At 50.3% G+C, this 16,915-nt stretch overlaps 1 protein-coding gene across 1 annotated transcript in view; it reads left to right on the top strand.

Moving 5' to 3' along the window:
• Positions 1–16,915, top strand: part of rargb (retinoic acid receptor, gamma b) — a 101,535-nt gene that overhangs the window by 58,830 nt on the left and 25,790 nt on the right. The window contains exon 4 of the mRNA XM_052111012.1: positions 2,595–2,758. Within this exon, the coding sequence (XP_051966972.1) occupies positions 2,595–2,758 (164 nt within the window). The remainder of the gene's footprint in view (positions 1–2,594; positions 2,759–16,915) is intronic.

The raw sequence follows: 16,915 nt of genomic DNA, 5'->3' as shown, positions 1-16,915 counted from the left end.
GAAATTCTTGTGTGCAGTTCCGAGCAACATAGCAGTCATGACAGTGACGAGACCAATTACAATAAACAACACAATTTACATATCAAATGTACACATACTTACACAACACAATAATTATATACAATGTACAGTATACAATACACACAATATAGAATACACAATATACAATAAGTGGGAGTATATGAAAATATATAAGTAGTTGAATTGAGGAGAATATGTTGACAGTCCAGTGTGAGATTATAGATTAATAAAGTGCAGTGCTAATTATTGATCCTGATAGATCAGGTGTTCAACAGTCTGACTGCTTGGGGGAAGAAGCTGTCATGTTGTCGGCTGGTGTGGGTCCTGATGCTGCGATACCGCCTGCCTGATGGTATCAGTGAGAACAGCCCATGACTCGGGTGGCTGGAGTCTCTGATGATCCTCCGAGCTTTTTTCACATACCGCCTTGTGTATATGTCCTGGAGGGAGGGAAGCTCACCTCCGATGATGTTTCTGGCAGTTCGCACCACCCTTTGCAGGGCTTTGCAGTTGTGGGCGGTGCTATTGCCGTACCAGGCGGTGATGCAGCCAGTTAGGATGCTCTCTACAGTACTAGTGTAGAACCGTGTGAGGATGTGGTGGTTCATTCCAAACTTCCTCAGCCATCTCAGGAAGAAGAGGCGCTGGTGAGCCTTCTTCACAACGGCCTCAGTGTGGACGGACCATGTGAGTTCCTCAGTAATGTGGACACCGAGGAACTTGAAACTGCTGACTCTCTCCACCAGTGCTCCATTAATGGTGATGGGGCTGTGTACTCTGTCTTTTATCCTGAAGTCCACTACAAGCTCCTTGGTTTTACTGACATTGAGGGAGAGGTTGTGCTCCTGACACCAGCGTGTCACAGTGTGCACCTCCTCTCTGTAGGCTCTTTCATCATTGTCAGTGATCAGACCTACCACCGTCGTATCGTCAGCAAACTTAATGATGGTATTGGAGCTATGTGTTGCCACACAGTCATGTGTGTATAGTGAATACAGGAGTGGGCTGACAACACAGCCCTGCGGGGCTCCAGGGTTGAGGGTCAGTGATGAGGAGATGTTGCTGCCCATTCTAACCACCTGACGTCTGCCTGACAGGAAATCCAGAATCCAGCTGTACAGCGAGCTGTTTAAGCCCAGAGCCCGGAGTTTCATATCAAGCTTGGAGGGCACTATGGTGTTGAATGCTGAGCTGTGGTCTACAAACAGCATTCTCACATATGTGTTCCTTTTTTCCAGATTGGAGAGAGCAGTGTGTAGTGTAGATGCAATGGCATCATCAGTGGAGCGGTTGTTACGGTAGGCAAACTGCAATGGGTCCAAAGAGGTGGGCAGAACAGAGCAGATGTAATCTCTGATTAACCTTTCAAAGCATTTGCTGATGATGGGAGTCAGAGCAACAGGACGCCAGTCATTTAAGTAAGTGATTGTGGCTTGCTTCGGTACAGGCACAATGGTTGATGTTTTGAAGCATGTGGGGACTACAGACAGGGAGAGGGACAGATTGAAAATGTCCGTAAAAACACCAGCCAGTTGATTCGTGCACGCTCTGATGACGCGGCCCGGAATGCCGTCTGGACCCGCGGCTTTACGGATGTTCACCCGTCGGAAGGATCGTGTTACATCCGCAACAGAGACGGAGAGTGAACCAACCTCTGTAGCGTCAGCAGCGAGCGCTCTCTCCGCGAGGGCGGTGTTATTGTCCTCAAAACGAGCATAAAATGTATTAAGTTCGTCCGGGAGAGATGCAGCGATGTTCATGGCGGAGTCTTTATTCCGTTTGTAGTCCGTGATGGTGTTAATTCCCTGCCACATACTTCTCGAGTCAGTGGTGTTGAACTGACCTTCAAGCTTGTGCCTGTACTGGCGTTTGGCTGCACTGATGGTGTTACGGAGGGCATAACTGGCTTGTTTACGCTCCTCCGCGATAGAAGAATTAAAAGCGGAGGTCCGCGCATTGAGTGCCGCGCGAACATCGCCGTTAACCCATGGTTTCTGGTTGGGGTATATCCATATTGTTTTGGTCGGAACAACATCCTCTACGCACTTCCTGATGAAACACGTTACGCTGTCAGCGTAAGCCTCGATGTCGTCATCAGAGGCGGACCGGAACATCTCCCAGTCCGCGTGATCAAAACAGTCTTGTAGCGCAGATTCTGATTGGTCCGACCAGCACTGGATCGTTCTGAGGGTGGGTGCGTCCCGTTTCAGTTTGTGCCTGTACGCGGGCAGAAGCATAACGGAATTGTGGTCCGATTTGCCAAATGGGGGGGCGGGGGAGGGATTTTCCAAAAATTTATTTTGAATAAATTTGCTAAGATTTCAAGCAAACTTCTTTCACATTGTCATTATGGGATATTGTATGTAGAATTTTGAGGAAAATAATGAATTTAATACATTTTGGAATAAGACTGTAACATAACAAAATGTGGAAAAAGTGAAGCGCCATGCTTTACTAAATCCACTGTGCGGACCATTAGTTTCTGATCAAAACTGTATACTGTGAATTAAACAATTAGATGATTTTTTTCAAGCAATTAAAGAGCTCATTTTATGCTGTTCTTCCTCTTCCAGCAGTGCGGAATGACAGAAATAAGAAAAAGAAAGATGTAAAAGAGGAGGTTGTTCTTCCAGAGAGCTACGAGCTGAGTGGAGAACTGGAGGAACTGGTGAATAAAGTCAGCAAAGCACACAGGGAAACATTCCCATCACTCTGTCAGCTCGGAAAATACACAACTGTGAGTCACACATTCAAATTATAATTATAATCCATTTTATATTGTCGAACCAACAGGCAGACAGCAGGATGTTGGATAAATGCATTTATTTATGTTAAAATTGGCCCACACAAAATGTTTATATGCTTCAACCCATTCACCCTCTTCCCAGCATGCACTGGTGTGGTGTTGTCAAAAGTACCGGTACTTCAGTTCCAAGTCGGTACTCAAAAAAGATTTTCTCAAGTACCAGTAGTACCAAGAACCGAGTCTATACAGTACCCATGCAGAGCTGGGAAGTTTTGAACACTCACAAGCAGTACCGCTGCTCCCTATAAACAGACTACACAGTCTGCATAGGGCACTAACCTTACCCTAGGAGGGCACCATAATGTCCACCGACACGTTATACGTTATTCAAGGACCCGAAAGCTGTGGAACACGGATAATCGCATCACGCTCATATCACACGATACCCCCCATCCACCTGGACCTCTGCATAGGGCATCAATTAGGCCAGCCCTGCTCACAAGCACAAGAAGATGACATGCGACAAGCAATGCAGCTGGAAGCTTGTGGACAAGAAAAGTGGCAAGAGCCACGTATGGAAAAACATTGGGTTTGAGGCAGATGACAAAAGGAACATCATCAATAGCCAAATAATATTTAGCAAATGGTGCAATTGAAGTTCAGGCGAAAGGAGGAAACACATAAAATGTTTTAATGTACCTGAAAGACCGAGATCCGGATTTATTCAAGGAGTTTAAGCCAGTGAGTTTTAATTCATGTTTGCTGTTGCATTATGAATTTTACTGCATATTTAATGTTGAGAGTTGAATTGCAAAAACATAGCCGTTTGCATCCTTAATGGATAGCAGATGCTCGTCAAAAGCTAAAAAAGTCAAGAATCCTCATTATCTCTATACTGCTTTTGTACATAAAACTGAGGTAAAATAAAGGGGAGGACATAATGGGGTTAACTATACACCAGAGACATTTAGATTACATATATTTACATACATAAATAATCTCAGATCATCTAAGGAGGAGCTCTAAATTTAGTTTAAAATCTACAGAGCTGTTCACCTTTACATGCATTGTGAATGCAAAAATGTGCTGTTTTGAATTTTCATATATTGGGAAGTCATCATAATTCTGTACAACCTCAGTAATTTATATAGGCTATATCACTTTTATAATGAAACATTTTAATATATTTAATATACAATTTTATAGGAATACAAAACTGATCTGAGGACAGTGTCTGTAACGCTACAGTACAGAACTACATCATGGGAGTTGCAGTCCTGGAGTCTCAGCTGTTGTGGTCTAAATAAAGATCACGCAGCTAAGAGTTTGAAAGTGGCCTTTGAGGAGAAAATTGAAGAATGGAAGTTGGACATTACATGGATGGCAAACATCATGATAGATAATGCCAGAAACAACAAGAAAGCCTTTAAGGACTATACATGGATTCCTTGTTTTAGGCATAATCTCCACCTTGGTGTGAACTAGAAGTCCATGATTCTGGATAAATTGAAAATCATGATTGTTATACTATTTAGAATAAATACCATGATTCTCTCATTATTCTGCAGAAAAAAGTGGGACTGGGTCAGGCAGCCTGGGAGGCAGCCACAGGGCAGGGACTGGGTCAGGCTGTAGAGCCACTGGAGTAGGTGTTAGCAGAGCCCCTGTAAGAGGAGTCTCGGGGAAGGTGGATGGAACTGCTGAAGTAGGAGTCTCTGAGGGAGCAGGCTGAGCCACTGGATAAGGAGACTCTGGAGGAGTGGTTGGCACCACTGGTGGAAGAGTCTCTTGGAAGGTGGATGGAACCGCTGGAGGAGTCTCTGAGGGAGCAGGCTGAGCTGCTGGATGAGGAGTCTCTGGAGGAGTGGTTGGCACCACTGGAGGGGGAGTATCTGGGAAGGCAGATGGAACTGCTGAAGGAGGAGTCTCTGGGGGAGTGGGCGGATCCACTGAAGGAGGAGATTCTGGGGGAGCGGAAGGAGGAGACTCTGGGGGAGCGGCTCAACATTGGCAGGTGGAGCCGGGAGAAGCTCAACAAAGGCAGGTGGAGCCGTGGGAGGCTCAAGGGGTGAAGCCAGAGACTCTGGAACGACCTCTGTGGTCATGAGTACAACGTAACGCTGGCTCTGGGACAGACAAGGCTGGCAACGCTGGTTCTGGGACAGAAAAGGTGGCAACGCTGGCTCTGGGAAGGACAAGGCTGGCAACACAGGCTCTGGGACGGAGGAGGCTTCCAGCTCATTGGCCGTGGCAGGCGTGGGCGTTGGCTCGTTGGCTGTGGCAGGCATGGCCATTGGCTCGTTGGCCGTGCCAGGTGTGGGCGCTGACCATTTGTGAGATAGGGTTTTCATGGCCCTATGCACCGACATCAGTAGTAGATCATTCAACTTCGAAACAGGGTCCATAGGAGGCTTGAAGCAAGGAACTGTGGAAGGCTTGGAGTAAGGAGCCTTGGAAGGCTTGGACAAGGGAGCAGAAATGCAGGTTTTGGCCCGGGGTCCCACCATTATCCACTGTGCAAAGGGATCCACAAAGTTCCAGGGCCTTCTCCGCATATTCACAGAGCGTCCAGTGAATATCAGCCAGATGCATCAGTTCCTTCAGTGCACTGTTCATACCGGACCGGAAGAAAACGAGCAGAGAGCGGTCTGGATAGTGCCTTAAATTCACTAGCTCTAAAAACTCACTGATGTGATCCTCAACTGGACAGTCCCCTTGCTTCAGAAGCAGAATTTCTAAAGCCACTAGATCCATTTTTAGTCAGTCTTTCTCTGACGAGGCAGATGAGGAATGAGGATCTAAACGCAACTTTTAATGAAACAAAAGATAAACAACGTTACTCAGAATAAAACGAAACAAAACTTGGGGAACCAGGCACAGAACATGACAACACATGTGAAGTCTGACAAAGAAACCAGCAAGGGATTGAATACACAAGGGCAAACAAGGGAATGAGGAACACCTGGGTAAAACAATCAGGGGAAACCAATCATGAAAGAAAACTACAAAGGACTACAAAGCTAACAGGAAACAGGAACGGGGAACTAAACAAGAATTTCAACATAAAAGTCTAAGAACAAAAACATGGAATACGTGACAAAGGTATTAATCAAAGTAACATGTAATTAACGTCTAGGTTACGTATGTAACCTCCGTTCCCCGATGGAGGGAACGAGACGTTGTGTCAGAGAAGCGACACTAGGGGTCTCTCTTGAGCGCCGATATTCACCTTTGAACTATGAAAAAAGGCCAATGAGAGTTGGTACCCAGTATTTGCATGTCCCGCCCCCGGACATACGGGCGCAAATACGGGAGTTCATTCAGGATTTTCTGAGGAGCCGGAAATGGTCTGGCCACAACAGTGGCTCGGCTCAGTGACGTGGCAGGGGAGACACAATGTCTCGTTCCCTCCATCGGGGAACGGAGGTTACATACGTAACCTAGATGTTCCCCTTCTGTCGCTCTCTCCACGTTGTGTCAGAGAAGCGACACTAGGGGTCCACTTATAAAAGTGCCATGCGCTGAGCCGTGTACGTGAACTGCTGATACAGGAGCGAGCAGGTATTCTTACGTGCAGGACGACCAACTGTATCAGGCTGCACGTACCATTCCCCAATGCCCCATTTAAGCCATCAGGATTCCTTATTGTTACCCTGGAGGGGGGAACAAGGTGCTGGCCGCCAACCTGGGAATGGGCCTAGCCTGGCCGGGCCTCTTTTCTCTCTATGTTTCTCGCATAGAGCAACTAAGGCCGGGGCCCTTACACGCATTGAGGGAAGGGGGTCTTAGCCCTTATTCAGGGCGGAGAAGACCCTGTGGAGGCCACGCCTACCCGAGAGGGGAGGCAAGTTTAAGTGGCAAAACCATCAGAGGCCTGACTTAGGGCCTATGTGGAAAAGTTGGTGCGGTGGTGGATCCAGCCTCATAGAGGGGGAAACATACAGCACGGCAACCGAGGCAGCCAGGACTGCCTAAGGGAAACACGGGAGTCCGCTCGCTAGAGGGGACAGAAACATGGTGTTACACACAGGGGGAGTCTGAAGGAGGCCTTACCTGCGGAGCACCTATACCAGTACAGGGTAGCTTGCGGTAACTGCAGTGGCTTGGGTCGGCGAGTTCCTCCGCTGAACTGCGACCCATGAGGGCTAGGGAGGAATCAACCAGTGTCCCAAACCTGAGATCTCCTGGGAATGAAGGCGCACTGTTTCCCCTGGTTAGGGGGAAGGGCGCTAGGTGCAAGTGATTCACCCGGTCAGATCATGGGCATGCTACCGAGTTCTACGGGCTCGGTACCTGAGAAAACACGGGACGATACTGACTCAACTCGGAGATTGTAGAATCTCGCAAAAGTGTTAGGTGTTGCCCAGCCCGCTGCTTTACAAATGTCTGCTAGGGCAGTGCCCCTAGCCAGTGCCCATGAGGATGCAACACTCCTGGTGGAGTGGGCTCGGACCCGCAAGGAGGGGGCATGGCCTGGGTGTGATAAGCCAGGGAAATGGCGTCGACAACCCATTTGGCGAGTCTCTGCTTGGAGACAGCGTTCCCTTTCTGATGTCCCCCAAAGCAGATGAAGAGCTGCTCAGAGCATCTGGTGCTCTGTGTGCGGTCCAGATAAATACGCAAAGTGGGTACTGGACACAGCAGTGAAAGGGCTGGGTCTGCCTCCTCCCGGGGAAGCGCTTGCAGGTTCACCACCTGATCCCTGAAGGGTGTGGTAGGAACCTTGGGCACGTAGCCCGGTCGCGGTCTTAGGATCACGAAAGTGTCTGCCAGGCAAGCATCGCTAACAGAGATTGCATGCAGGTCCCCGACCCTCTTGATGGAAGCGAGCACGATCAGCAGGGCGGTCTTGAGAGAGAGGTCCCTGAGTCCAACTGAGTCAAGCGGCTCGAAGGGGGGTCTCTGGAGTCCCGTAAGGATGACCGAGAGATCCCAGGAGGGGAACAGGTTAGGCCGGGAGGGAGTTATCCTCCGGGCACCTTTTAGGAACCTGACGATTAAGTCGTGCTTACCAAGAGACTTGCCGTCTACCGTGTCATGGTGGGACGCGATAGCGGCGACATACACCTTGAGGGTGGAGGGGGACAACCTCCTCTCCAGCCTCTCCTGAAGAAACACGAGCACTGACCTAACTGCGCACTTCTGCGGGTCTTCGGCTCGGGAAGAACACCAGTCCGTGAACAGATGCCACTTTAGAGCGTAAAGATGCCTGGTAGAGGGGGCTCTGGCTTGATTTATTGAATCTATGACGGTCAATGGTAGGCCGGCTAGATCTTCCGCATCCCGTCCAAGGGCCAGACGTGGAGGTTCCAGAGGTCTGGGTGCGGGTGCCAGAGCGTGCCCCGTCCCTGAGAAAGAAGGTCCTTCCTCAGGGGAATTCGCCAGGGAGGGGCTGTCGTGAGGAGCGTGAGGTCCGAAAACCAAGTCCGGGTGGGCCAGTAAGGGGCTACCAGAATGACTTGCTCCTCGTCCTCCCTGACCTTGCATAGCACCTGTTCAAGAAGGCTTACTGGGGGAAATGCGTACTTGTGCAGCCCCGCAGGCCAGCTGTGTGCCAATGCATCTGCCCCGAGGGGAGCCTCTGTCCGGGCATACAAGAGCGGGCAGTGGGAGGTTTCTTGGGAGGCAAACAGGTCTACCTGAGCCTTGCCGAACCGATCCCAAATCAGCTGGACCGACTGGGGGTGGAACATCCACTCTCCGCCAGGCAAGCTTTGTCTTGACAGCGCGTCCGCTATCACATTGAGGTTGCCGGGGATGTGAGTGGCGCGCAGTGACTTGACTCCAAAGGAGGAGACGACGGTCGAGCTGTGACATGTGGAGGGAGCGTACTCTGCCTTGGTGGTTTATGTAGGCTACGACCGTGGTGCTGTCTGTCCTGACTAGGATGTGTTTGTTCCGAATTAATGGGAGAAACTTCTGCAGGGTCAGAAAAACAGCCAGCAGCTCTAGGCAGTTGATGTGCCAGTGCAGCGGGCCTCGGTTCCACCGGCCTGCGGCTGCGCGCCCGTTGCACACGGTGCCCCAACCCAATTTGGAGGCGTCGTTTGTGACCAGAACGCATCGGAAAATCTGCTGCAAGGGTACTCCTGCCCTTAGAAAGCAGAGGTCTGTCCAGGGTTTGAAGGTTTGGCAGCAAGAAGAAGTAACTTTTACGTTGTGCGTGCCACGGCGCCATGCTCGTCTCGGGACTCGAGTCCGGAGCCAGTGCTGAAGTGGTCTCATATGCATCAACCCCAGCGGCGCGGAGGATGCCATATGCCCCAGGAGCTGTTGGAAACGTTTTAGCGGGACCACGGCGCCTGGCATGAAGGAAGCAAGGCATTTTAGCACTGACTGAGCACGCTCGTTGGAGAGACGTGCTGTCATTGAGACTGAGTCTAACTCCAGACCGAGAAAAGAGATGCTCTGGATCGGGGAGAGCTTGCTCTTTTCCCAGTTGACCTGAAGCCCCAAACGGCTGAGGTGGCTGAGCACCTGGTCTCTGTGTGCGCATAGTAACTCTCGGGAGTGGACCAGTATGAGCCAGTCATCGAGGTAATTGAGTATGTGTATGCCGGCTTCTCGGAGCGGGGCAAGAGCTGCCTCTGCGACTTTCGTGAAGACGCGAGGGGACAGAGACAGGCCGAAGGGGAGGACTTTGTACTGATACACCTGGCCGTCGAACGCGAACCGTAGGAAGGGTCGATGTCGAGGGCGAATTGAGACGTGGAAGTACGCGTCCTTCAGGTCTACCGCTGCGGACCAATCTAGATGCCGGACGCCAGATAGAATTTGTTTCTGGGTGAGCATTTTCAACAAGAGTTTGGACAAGGTCCGATTGAAAACTCGTAGGTCCAAGATCGGTCGTAAGCAGCCACCTTTCTTGGGTACAACGAAGTAAGGGCTGTAGAAACCCTTCTTCGACTCGGTTGGGGGGACAGGCTCTATCGCATCCTTTAATAGAAGGGAGGCGATTTATTCACGCAGGGAATGGGCATGTTGGCCATGTACTGCGGAAAAATGTACGCCCACGAAGGGGGGCGGAGACCTGGCAAACTGAATTGCATAACCGAGTCGAATGGTCCGGTGCAGCCAGCGTGACGGGTCGGGCAGTGAAAGCCACGCCTCTAAACTCCGTGCTAGGGGCACCAAGGGGACGAATTTTTTGGACGTACCCGGCGGGGCTTCGCAGCGGTGCGGAGCAGGTAACGCGGCGTCGGGAGGCAATGTGGCGTCCCGAGGCTCTGGTGCTGAGAATAAACTCAAAGCACTTACCTTGCTCCGCGCATCTGGCAGGGGGCGGGTTCGTGACTGAGGAGGAGGTCTGATGCTGGCGTCCTCTGGACTCGTCTGAACCGGCCGGCCGGGGAACAGTCATGGGGCTGTAAAGAATTTAACAAAAAATTCTCCTCCCGGCCCTCCACCGGGGAACGGAGTGGTCTTACCAGCTCCGGAGCTAACGTCTCGGTCTCTGGGTCTGTCATCTCAGGAGCGCCTGGGAGCCTTCTGGGTCCTCAAGGGGGTCCGTGAGATGATGGGCATCCAACTTCTGCGGGGAGCTCAACGCTGGGGCTGAGAGCTGGGCCCACTCACTTGTTAGTTGAGGCGGAGCACCACTTTCTTTCTTTCTTGAAAGCCGCAGGAGGACGCCCTCGGCGAGTAGACAAGGCATGGCCCCTGGCAGCAGGTTTGCGGCAGGGTAGGATGCTTTTTTTGCTTGAAAATAGCCTTCGTCTGTTTCTTCACCACTGAGGACTGCTGGGTGAAGTCGTCAAGTGGTGTCGCTGAATGGACGGAGCTGGGAGACGTTTGAGAAAGCGTGCTTTGTCTGCCTACCGTACTGCCTGTCCATCATTGCGTTTCTGGACCACGGAGTGGCCATCGCCTGTTTGAGTGCAGTTCCTGCAGCACGTCAAGAACAGGACCACCCAAGTGCAGATTTTGAAGAGCCATGGGGTAGCGAGGGTAGCGAGAGCGGAGGAACGGGGAAGGTGGGCTTGCTCAGCTCGTCATGCACGTCCGGGAAGGAATCTGGGAGGGGGGCGTGGCTGTGAGCGGCGCACATGCCCGCGGAACCAATTAAGCCCGGGGAAGCATAGCGGACCTTCTTGCGTCAGGCTCAGACTGGGCGGAGACCCGAAGGTGACGGCCCAGGCGAGTTATCCGCATCCGACGCCGCTGTTACGCTCTCCAATGCAGCGGTGATGTCATCATCCAATGCCGGGGAGCTCGAGGGACCGGACGGTAGGCTGTTAAGCGGACCACACTAATCCCGAGCTCGGGGGAAGCAGGCAAGCGTGCCGGGGAGGTGGGAGGTTTTCGAGGGGATTTACCAGGCGAAAGCATCCCATTATTCTCCCCAGATCGTTCTCCATCGCCCGCGGTGCCTGCCTCAATCCTGTAGGAAGGAGGCGAGGCGCGGGGGGCGGCTGAAATGGCTCTCTCTCACTACAAGAGAAAGCAGAGATCGCAACGCTGCCGCGGTTATGTTCTCGTACTGAAAACATAGACCATTCATAAAAATGCTGCCTGCGTGTGATCGCAACCCAGGAATGCAAGGCAGTTTTTATGGCCGTCAGAGGTGGGGAGAATCAACTCATCAAGAAACTACACAGAGGCGGAAAATCGTCTTTAAAAAGATGCGTCCTGAGAAGAACGTTCAACGCTGCTGTGTTTTGCTCTTTTAGAGCGAAATTCACTCTTTTAGAATAACTCTTTCGAGTTGTCTGCACTGTCGAAGCGCCCAGGGGCAAGAATGCACAGACGTGCACGAATGAGAAAGCCGCTGTTATGCGCCGTCAGATCCAACAGCATGCAGAGCGTCAGAGGATTAAACAGGAACTGGGTGTATAACTCAAAACAGACTGCATGCACGACCATCGGCTCCAAAGAAATTTTCTGAATGAACTCCCGTATTTGCGCCGCTTAAATACCCGTATGTCCGGGGGCGGGACATGCAAATACTGGGTGCCAACTCTCATTGGCCTTTTTTCATAGTTCAGAGGTGAATATCGGCGCTCAAGAGAGACCCCTAGCATCGCTTCTCTGACACAACGTGGAGAGAGCGACAGAAGGGGAACTAGAGGTTCTGACAAAATGTTCTCTGCTTCAATCAAGTTGTAAATCAAATATATAAATGTAAAAGGTCCTAAGACCCCAAGAGGGCACACCAATTACATTTTAAACCAAACAGCTCCTTGTAATTGAAAAAAAAAATCCTATTAAAAAAGTGCATAAATACAATGATTTAGCCTGTTTCTTGCATGGATAGTAAAAAGCAAAATGAGCATAAAAAGCTTCATTAACAGTTCTCTGTTAATTTGGTGCTGCACTGGTAAGCAAATATGCAATAAAACACAAAAGTAAAATAAATAATATTAACAATTTAAAACAATGAGGCCTTCAGTGATTCTCTTGTAAAATTGCTTCAAACTTTTAAAGGAATGGGGGAAGAGCATGCGGGGGAAGAGCATGCTGCTCTCACGTTGCAGCAGGGCGGGTGCGAGCACCGCGATTTGCTTTCAGGCAAAGTGCTTTGCGCTCGCCTCGCTTGCTTCCGGGAGTCAGCACTCATGAAAAAAAAAAAAGATTGTTCGTGGGGCTCTTGAATGGATTTGGCTGAGGAGCAAGAGACGGGTTTATCCCTTTCTCTCGCTCTCTCCCCAAACCAATGATCTTGAAATGCGTTCCGACGCTTCTCCGGATCATGAGGAGGATCGCGATTCTCTTCCTGCCTCCGAGCTTTCCGTCCGCGATAAAAAATCTATGGAGGAATTGCTCGACGTTGTTACTCATGTGAATGCCAGACTCCAGTTGGACTAGCCACGCGAAATAGAGACCCCCAAACCCTCCAAATTAGGAGATAGATTTTATCTTCCAGTCTAAGAAAGGGAACGCCTCATGAGTCCCTTCCCTTCTTTGATAACCTCCATGAAGAACTTTCTCGCTCATGGAGGAACCCCTAAAAAAATAAAAATACAAATATTTCCGTGTTCACATACCCTCGACGTCATTATAATCGACTATCGTGGGTGCTGAGGCACGGGGTATTCAGTGATGCCGCCGGTCGGAGAGACGCTTGCGGGCTATCTCTCGCCGGGCTCGGCATCGTCACTTAAGAAGCCCTCTCTCCCCTCAAAGCCTTGTAGGACAACCTCCATTTTAGTGGGAAGGGCTTATCAAGCAGCAGGTCAGGCTGGTGCTGCTCTGCACACTATGCTGTTTACAGGCGTACCAGGCTGACCTCCTGGACGACCTGAGTGTGGGTTCTGCGCTTGACGAGCAAGCCTCAGACCCGCCTCGGTCCTGTTTGAAGGGAGGCTCAAAAGCAAAGCGTGGCGAGTCGTGCTACTCCTCCCAGGGATTGGGGACAGTCTCGCCGCCCTCGCCAGCCCCGAAGCAAGACCTCAGGACTATAATTTCTAGTAAAAGAAAACCCTGATGGTCTTGCGCTTAGGTTAGGGGGTAGTTCCCCTCGGGACGGAGCGCGTGCTTCACGTCATCCCTCCCGGTACCCCCTCGAAGCCCCTCCTTTCCCGCCACCTCTTGGTGTTTCGGGTTGCAGAGGCTTCTGTCAAAATTGGGTGTTTTCGCTGTTCCTGCTTTTTATTCAGAACACGAAACACTCGACAACCCCTCAACAGGTTGTGTTAAAATGTAATACCCATCTCAGAGATCCTGGCAGCGTGGAAACTTCTGCCAGATATATTCTTTCCTGTGGGTCTTATAAGGGCGTCAGGATTTAATTCACTCGCCGCTTTCCGTGTTTCAACGGCGTGTTCTCGCTACCATAAACCGGATTTCTTTTTTATGTAACCCCCCCCCCTCAAGGTTATTAGGTTATTACACTATATACTTCCCGTTTCCCATGGAGGATTAGGGGTGGCGTCTGGCTTAAATCTTAAAGCTTGAACTGCCCATGGGTGTTCAAGTCCTAGATGATGCCTATCAAGTCGGTCGTGTCTCAAGCCCTACAACTCGTTTGGCTGGTCACCATCGATCTTATGACGCACGTCTATACTTCATTTAGAAGTTCTGCCACAACATGGATATTCCCAGTGTCAGGTTCTCTCACTCGGCCTAGCCCTTTTTACCTGCACATTCACAATGCATGATGTAGCGCTGGCTCCTTGCGACTCCGGGGCATCTGCATTCTGAATTATGTAGACAACTGGCTGATCCTAGCGCAGTTCCAGGAACTGGCAGTTCAGCACAGGGACATCGTCTTAGCTCATCTGTTTCTCTGGGGTTGAGGCTCAATGCCAAGAAAAGCGTCCTCTCTCCCACTCAGAACACTGTGTATCAGGGCATCATATGGCGTTCAATCACAATGCGGGCACAACTGTCTCCCACTAGGATTGAGTCCATTCTGATCACCCTGAGCAAAGTCAGGCTAGGTCAAGGTTGCACTGTTATCAGTAGCAACAATTTCCAGGTCTCAGGGCGACCGCGTTTTCGGTGATCCCTCTGGACCTTCTGCTCATGAGACCGTTTTTGTTGTGGCTCAAACCAGGGGATTTCTTCCAAGGGCCAAAACCCTTAGGCTAAGAAGGGTTACGCGCCTCAGGCTTCGTTCCCTTTCTATGTGGTTCAGACCCTGGTTTTCTGCCTTGGGTCCCACTCTAGGTGCGTCTTGTTGTCGCAGGCTGCTAACGACAGATGCCTCCCTGACGGGCGGGGTAGCGGCCTTAAGTGGTCATCCAGCTTAAGGGGATAGGAGGGTCGTCAGCTCGGTTGTCACAGTCACTGTCTCGGGTTGATGGCTGTATTTCTGGCCCTGAAATACATCCTCCTGAGGCTGCCATGTCTTGGTGCGGGTCGACAATACAGCGGTAGCCTCTTAGATAAATCATCAAGGAGACCCACGTTCTTGTCAGCTGTATTTCTGATGCGTCGGATTCTCCTTAGGGCCCAGGGCAAGCTCCTGTCACTCAGGTCAGTTATATCCCTGGATGCCTATATGTGGGAGCAGATTTACTGTCCAGACAGAAAATACCAACGGGGGAGTTAAGAAGTCCACCCTAAGGTAGTAGTTGGCCAGAGTTCGCCAGCAAGGGTTTTTGCCTCTTACTGATAGCACCGCGCTGGCCGAACAGGGCTTGGTTCTCGGAGCTAATTTCTTCCCTCGACGGCTCGCCTTGGGCGATTCCGAACAGGAAGGATCTTCTATCTCAGGCACAGGACAATATTTCATCCCTGCCCTGAATTGTGGAATCTTTCATGTTTGGCCCCTAAGGGTACCAACTGAGGGACACAGGGCTTTCTCCTTAGGTTATCGAGACCTTTTTAAATGCCGGGCTTTTTCCACTTGGAACAAGTTTGGGTGAGATCTTAGGGCAGAAGAGGACCTCTTCGCCTCTATTAATAGCGCAATGTCTCCTCTACTTCTCCCTGAAATCACCCAGCCCCCTTGGGTCTGGACGTTAAGACACATACATGACCCAGAATGTGTCTGTGTGCATTTCTTTCCCCGGTTTCTCTGCTCCCGGGAGTCTTGGCAATGTTCACCAGCAAGGGTCTTGCCTCCTATTAATGGTGCTGCGCTGGCCGAACAGAATATGTTTCTCGGAGTTAATACCTCTCCTTGACGGCTCGCCTTGGGCGATTCCGAACAGGGAGGACCTTCTCATCCCTGGCCCGAATTGTGAAACCTTTCATGTCTGGCCCCTAAGGGTACAACTTGCCTCGCCACTGCCAGGTTCTATGTGGCCACTGCGGTTTGCCACAGCTTGGTGGGCGGGGTGCCCTCTAAGAGGCATCCTCATTATTGCCCGGGCCTACGAGGCGCGCGGTCAAGCTTTGCCAGTAGTTTTTAGGGCGCACTCTACCAGAGGGCTCTCCTCCTCTAAAACCTTGGCTAGAGGTCTCCCTCTGCAGCAAGTTTGTGATGCGGCAGGTTGTCCTCTCCGCACACATTCATCAGTTTTTATGACAAGTTTGTGTTGCGATAGGGTTCTCTTCGCACACATTCATCGAACTTTATGGGTTAGATGCTTTGCTACTCCGGACTCTTATGTCCTTGAGTCGACATCTCAGCCCATGCCTAAACAAGTTTGTGATGCGGCAGGTTGTCCTCTCCGCACACATTCATTGGACTTTTATAGTGTGGATGTTCTGCACTCCGGGCTCTTATGCCCTTGAGTCGACATCTCAGCTCATGCCTGAACAAGTTTGTGATGCGGCAGGCTGGTCTTCTCCGCACACATTCATAAAAATGTAATGGTTTAGATGTTTATGCTACTCTGGGCTCTTATGCCCTTGAGTCGACATCTCAAGCTCATGTCTGAGACCTCTTGCATTTTTGTGAGTACACAACCATAGGGGTCCGGACAGCCCCCACTGGGTCGTCCCAGGACTGCTCTTCAAAAAGAAGTATCTGACGACACCTGGTGACGCATCCATTTATAGCGTGGCCTCAGGTGCATCTAATTATTACATCAGCCGAGGCTATAAATTCCGGTCAATGTTCATTGACGTGTTACACACATTATTCACAGATCGGTCACAACTAGGATTGTTCCTCATAGCGCTTAGCAGCGCAGCATCTCGTTCCGCTTTTTTCAGGGAACAAGGGTTACACATGTAACCCGAGACGTTCTTCTAAGGATTATTATTAAGGCCAAAGCATTGAAAGTGAGGAGGCCCTATTGATCTTCAAAAGGATTATTAGTGCCCAAACACTGAAAGTGTGGATACCCTGTTGTTCTTATAAGGATTATTATTATTATTATTATTATTATTATTATTATTAGGGCCCAAGCACTGAAAGTGCAGAGCCCCTATTGTTCTTCTAAGGATTAATTATTATTTGGGCCCAACCACTGAAAATGCAGAGGCCCTGTTGTTCTTCTAAGGATTATTTGGGCCCATGCACTGAAAGTGCAGAGGCCTTATTGTTCTTCTGAAGACTAGGAAGGTCTGCGGCACCACATAGAACATGGGCCTGTTCGGGGGGGCTCTTTAGTACATCCCTTTTGAGCTTCAGTCATCAAACTTTGTACACATGTAGATCTCATCAAGACATTTTGTAGTTGGCCATTTTGGATTGTTTGTGAAATGCATGCTCTGGAATTTGATATATTCCTAAGGGATACTGTAAGGATTTCATGTTACAAGTAGCAAATGTGGGCGACATCATGACAAGACATTGACAATGCTAAATTGCAA

Source organism: Xyrauchen texanus, chromosome 39, assembly GCF_025860055.1.
Source record: "Xyrauchen texanus isolate HMW12.3.18 chromosome 39, RBS_HiC_50CHRs, whole genome shotgun sequence".
NCBI classification, from domain to species: domain Eukaryota; kingdom Metazoa; phylum Chordata; class Actinopteri; order Cypriniformes; family Catostomidae; genus Xyrauchen; species Xyrauchen texanus.
Note: the sequence above shows the minus strand (reverse complement) of the source record. Positions and strands in the feature narration are given on the sequence as shown.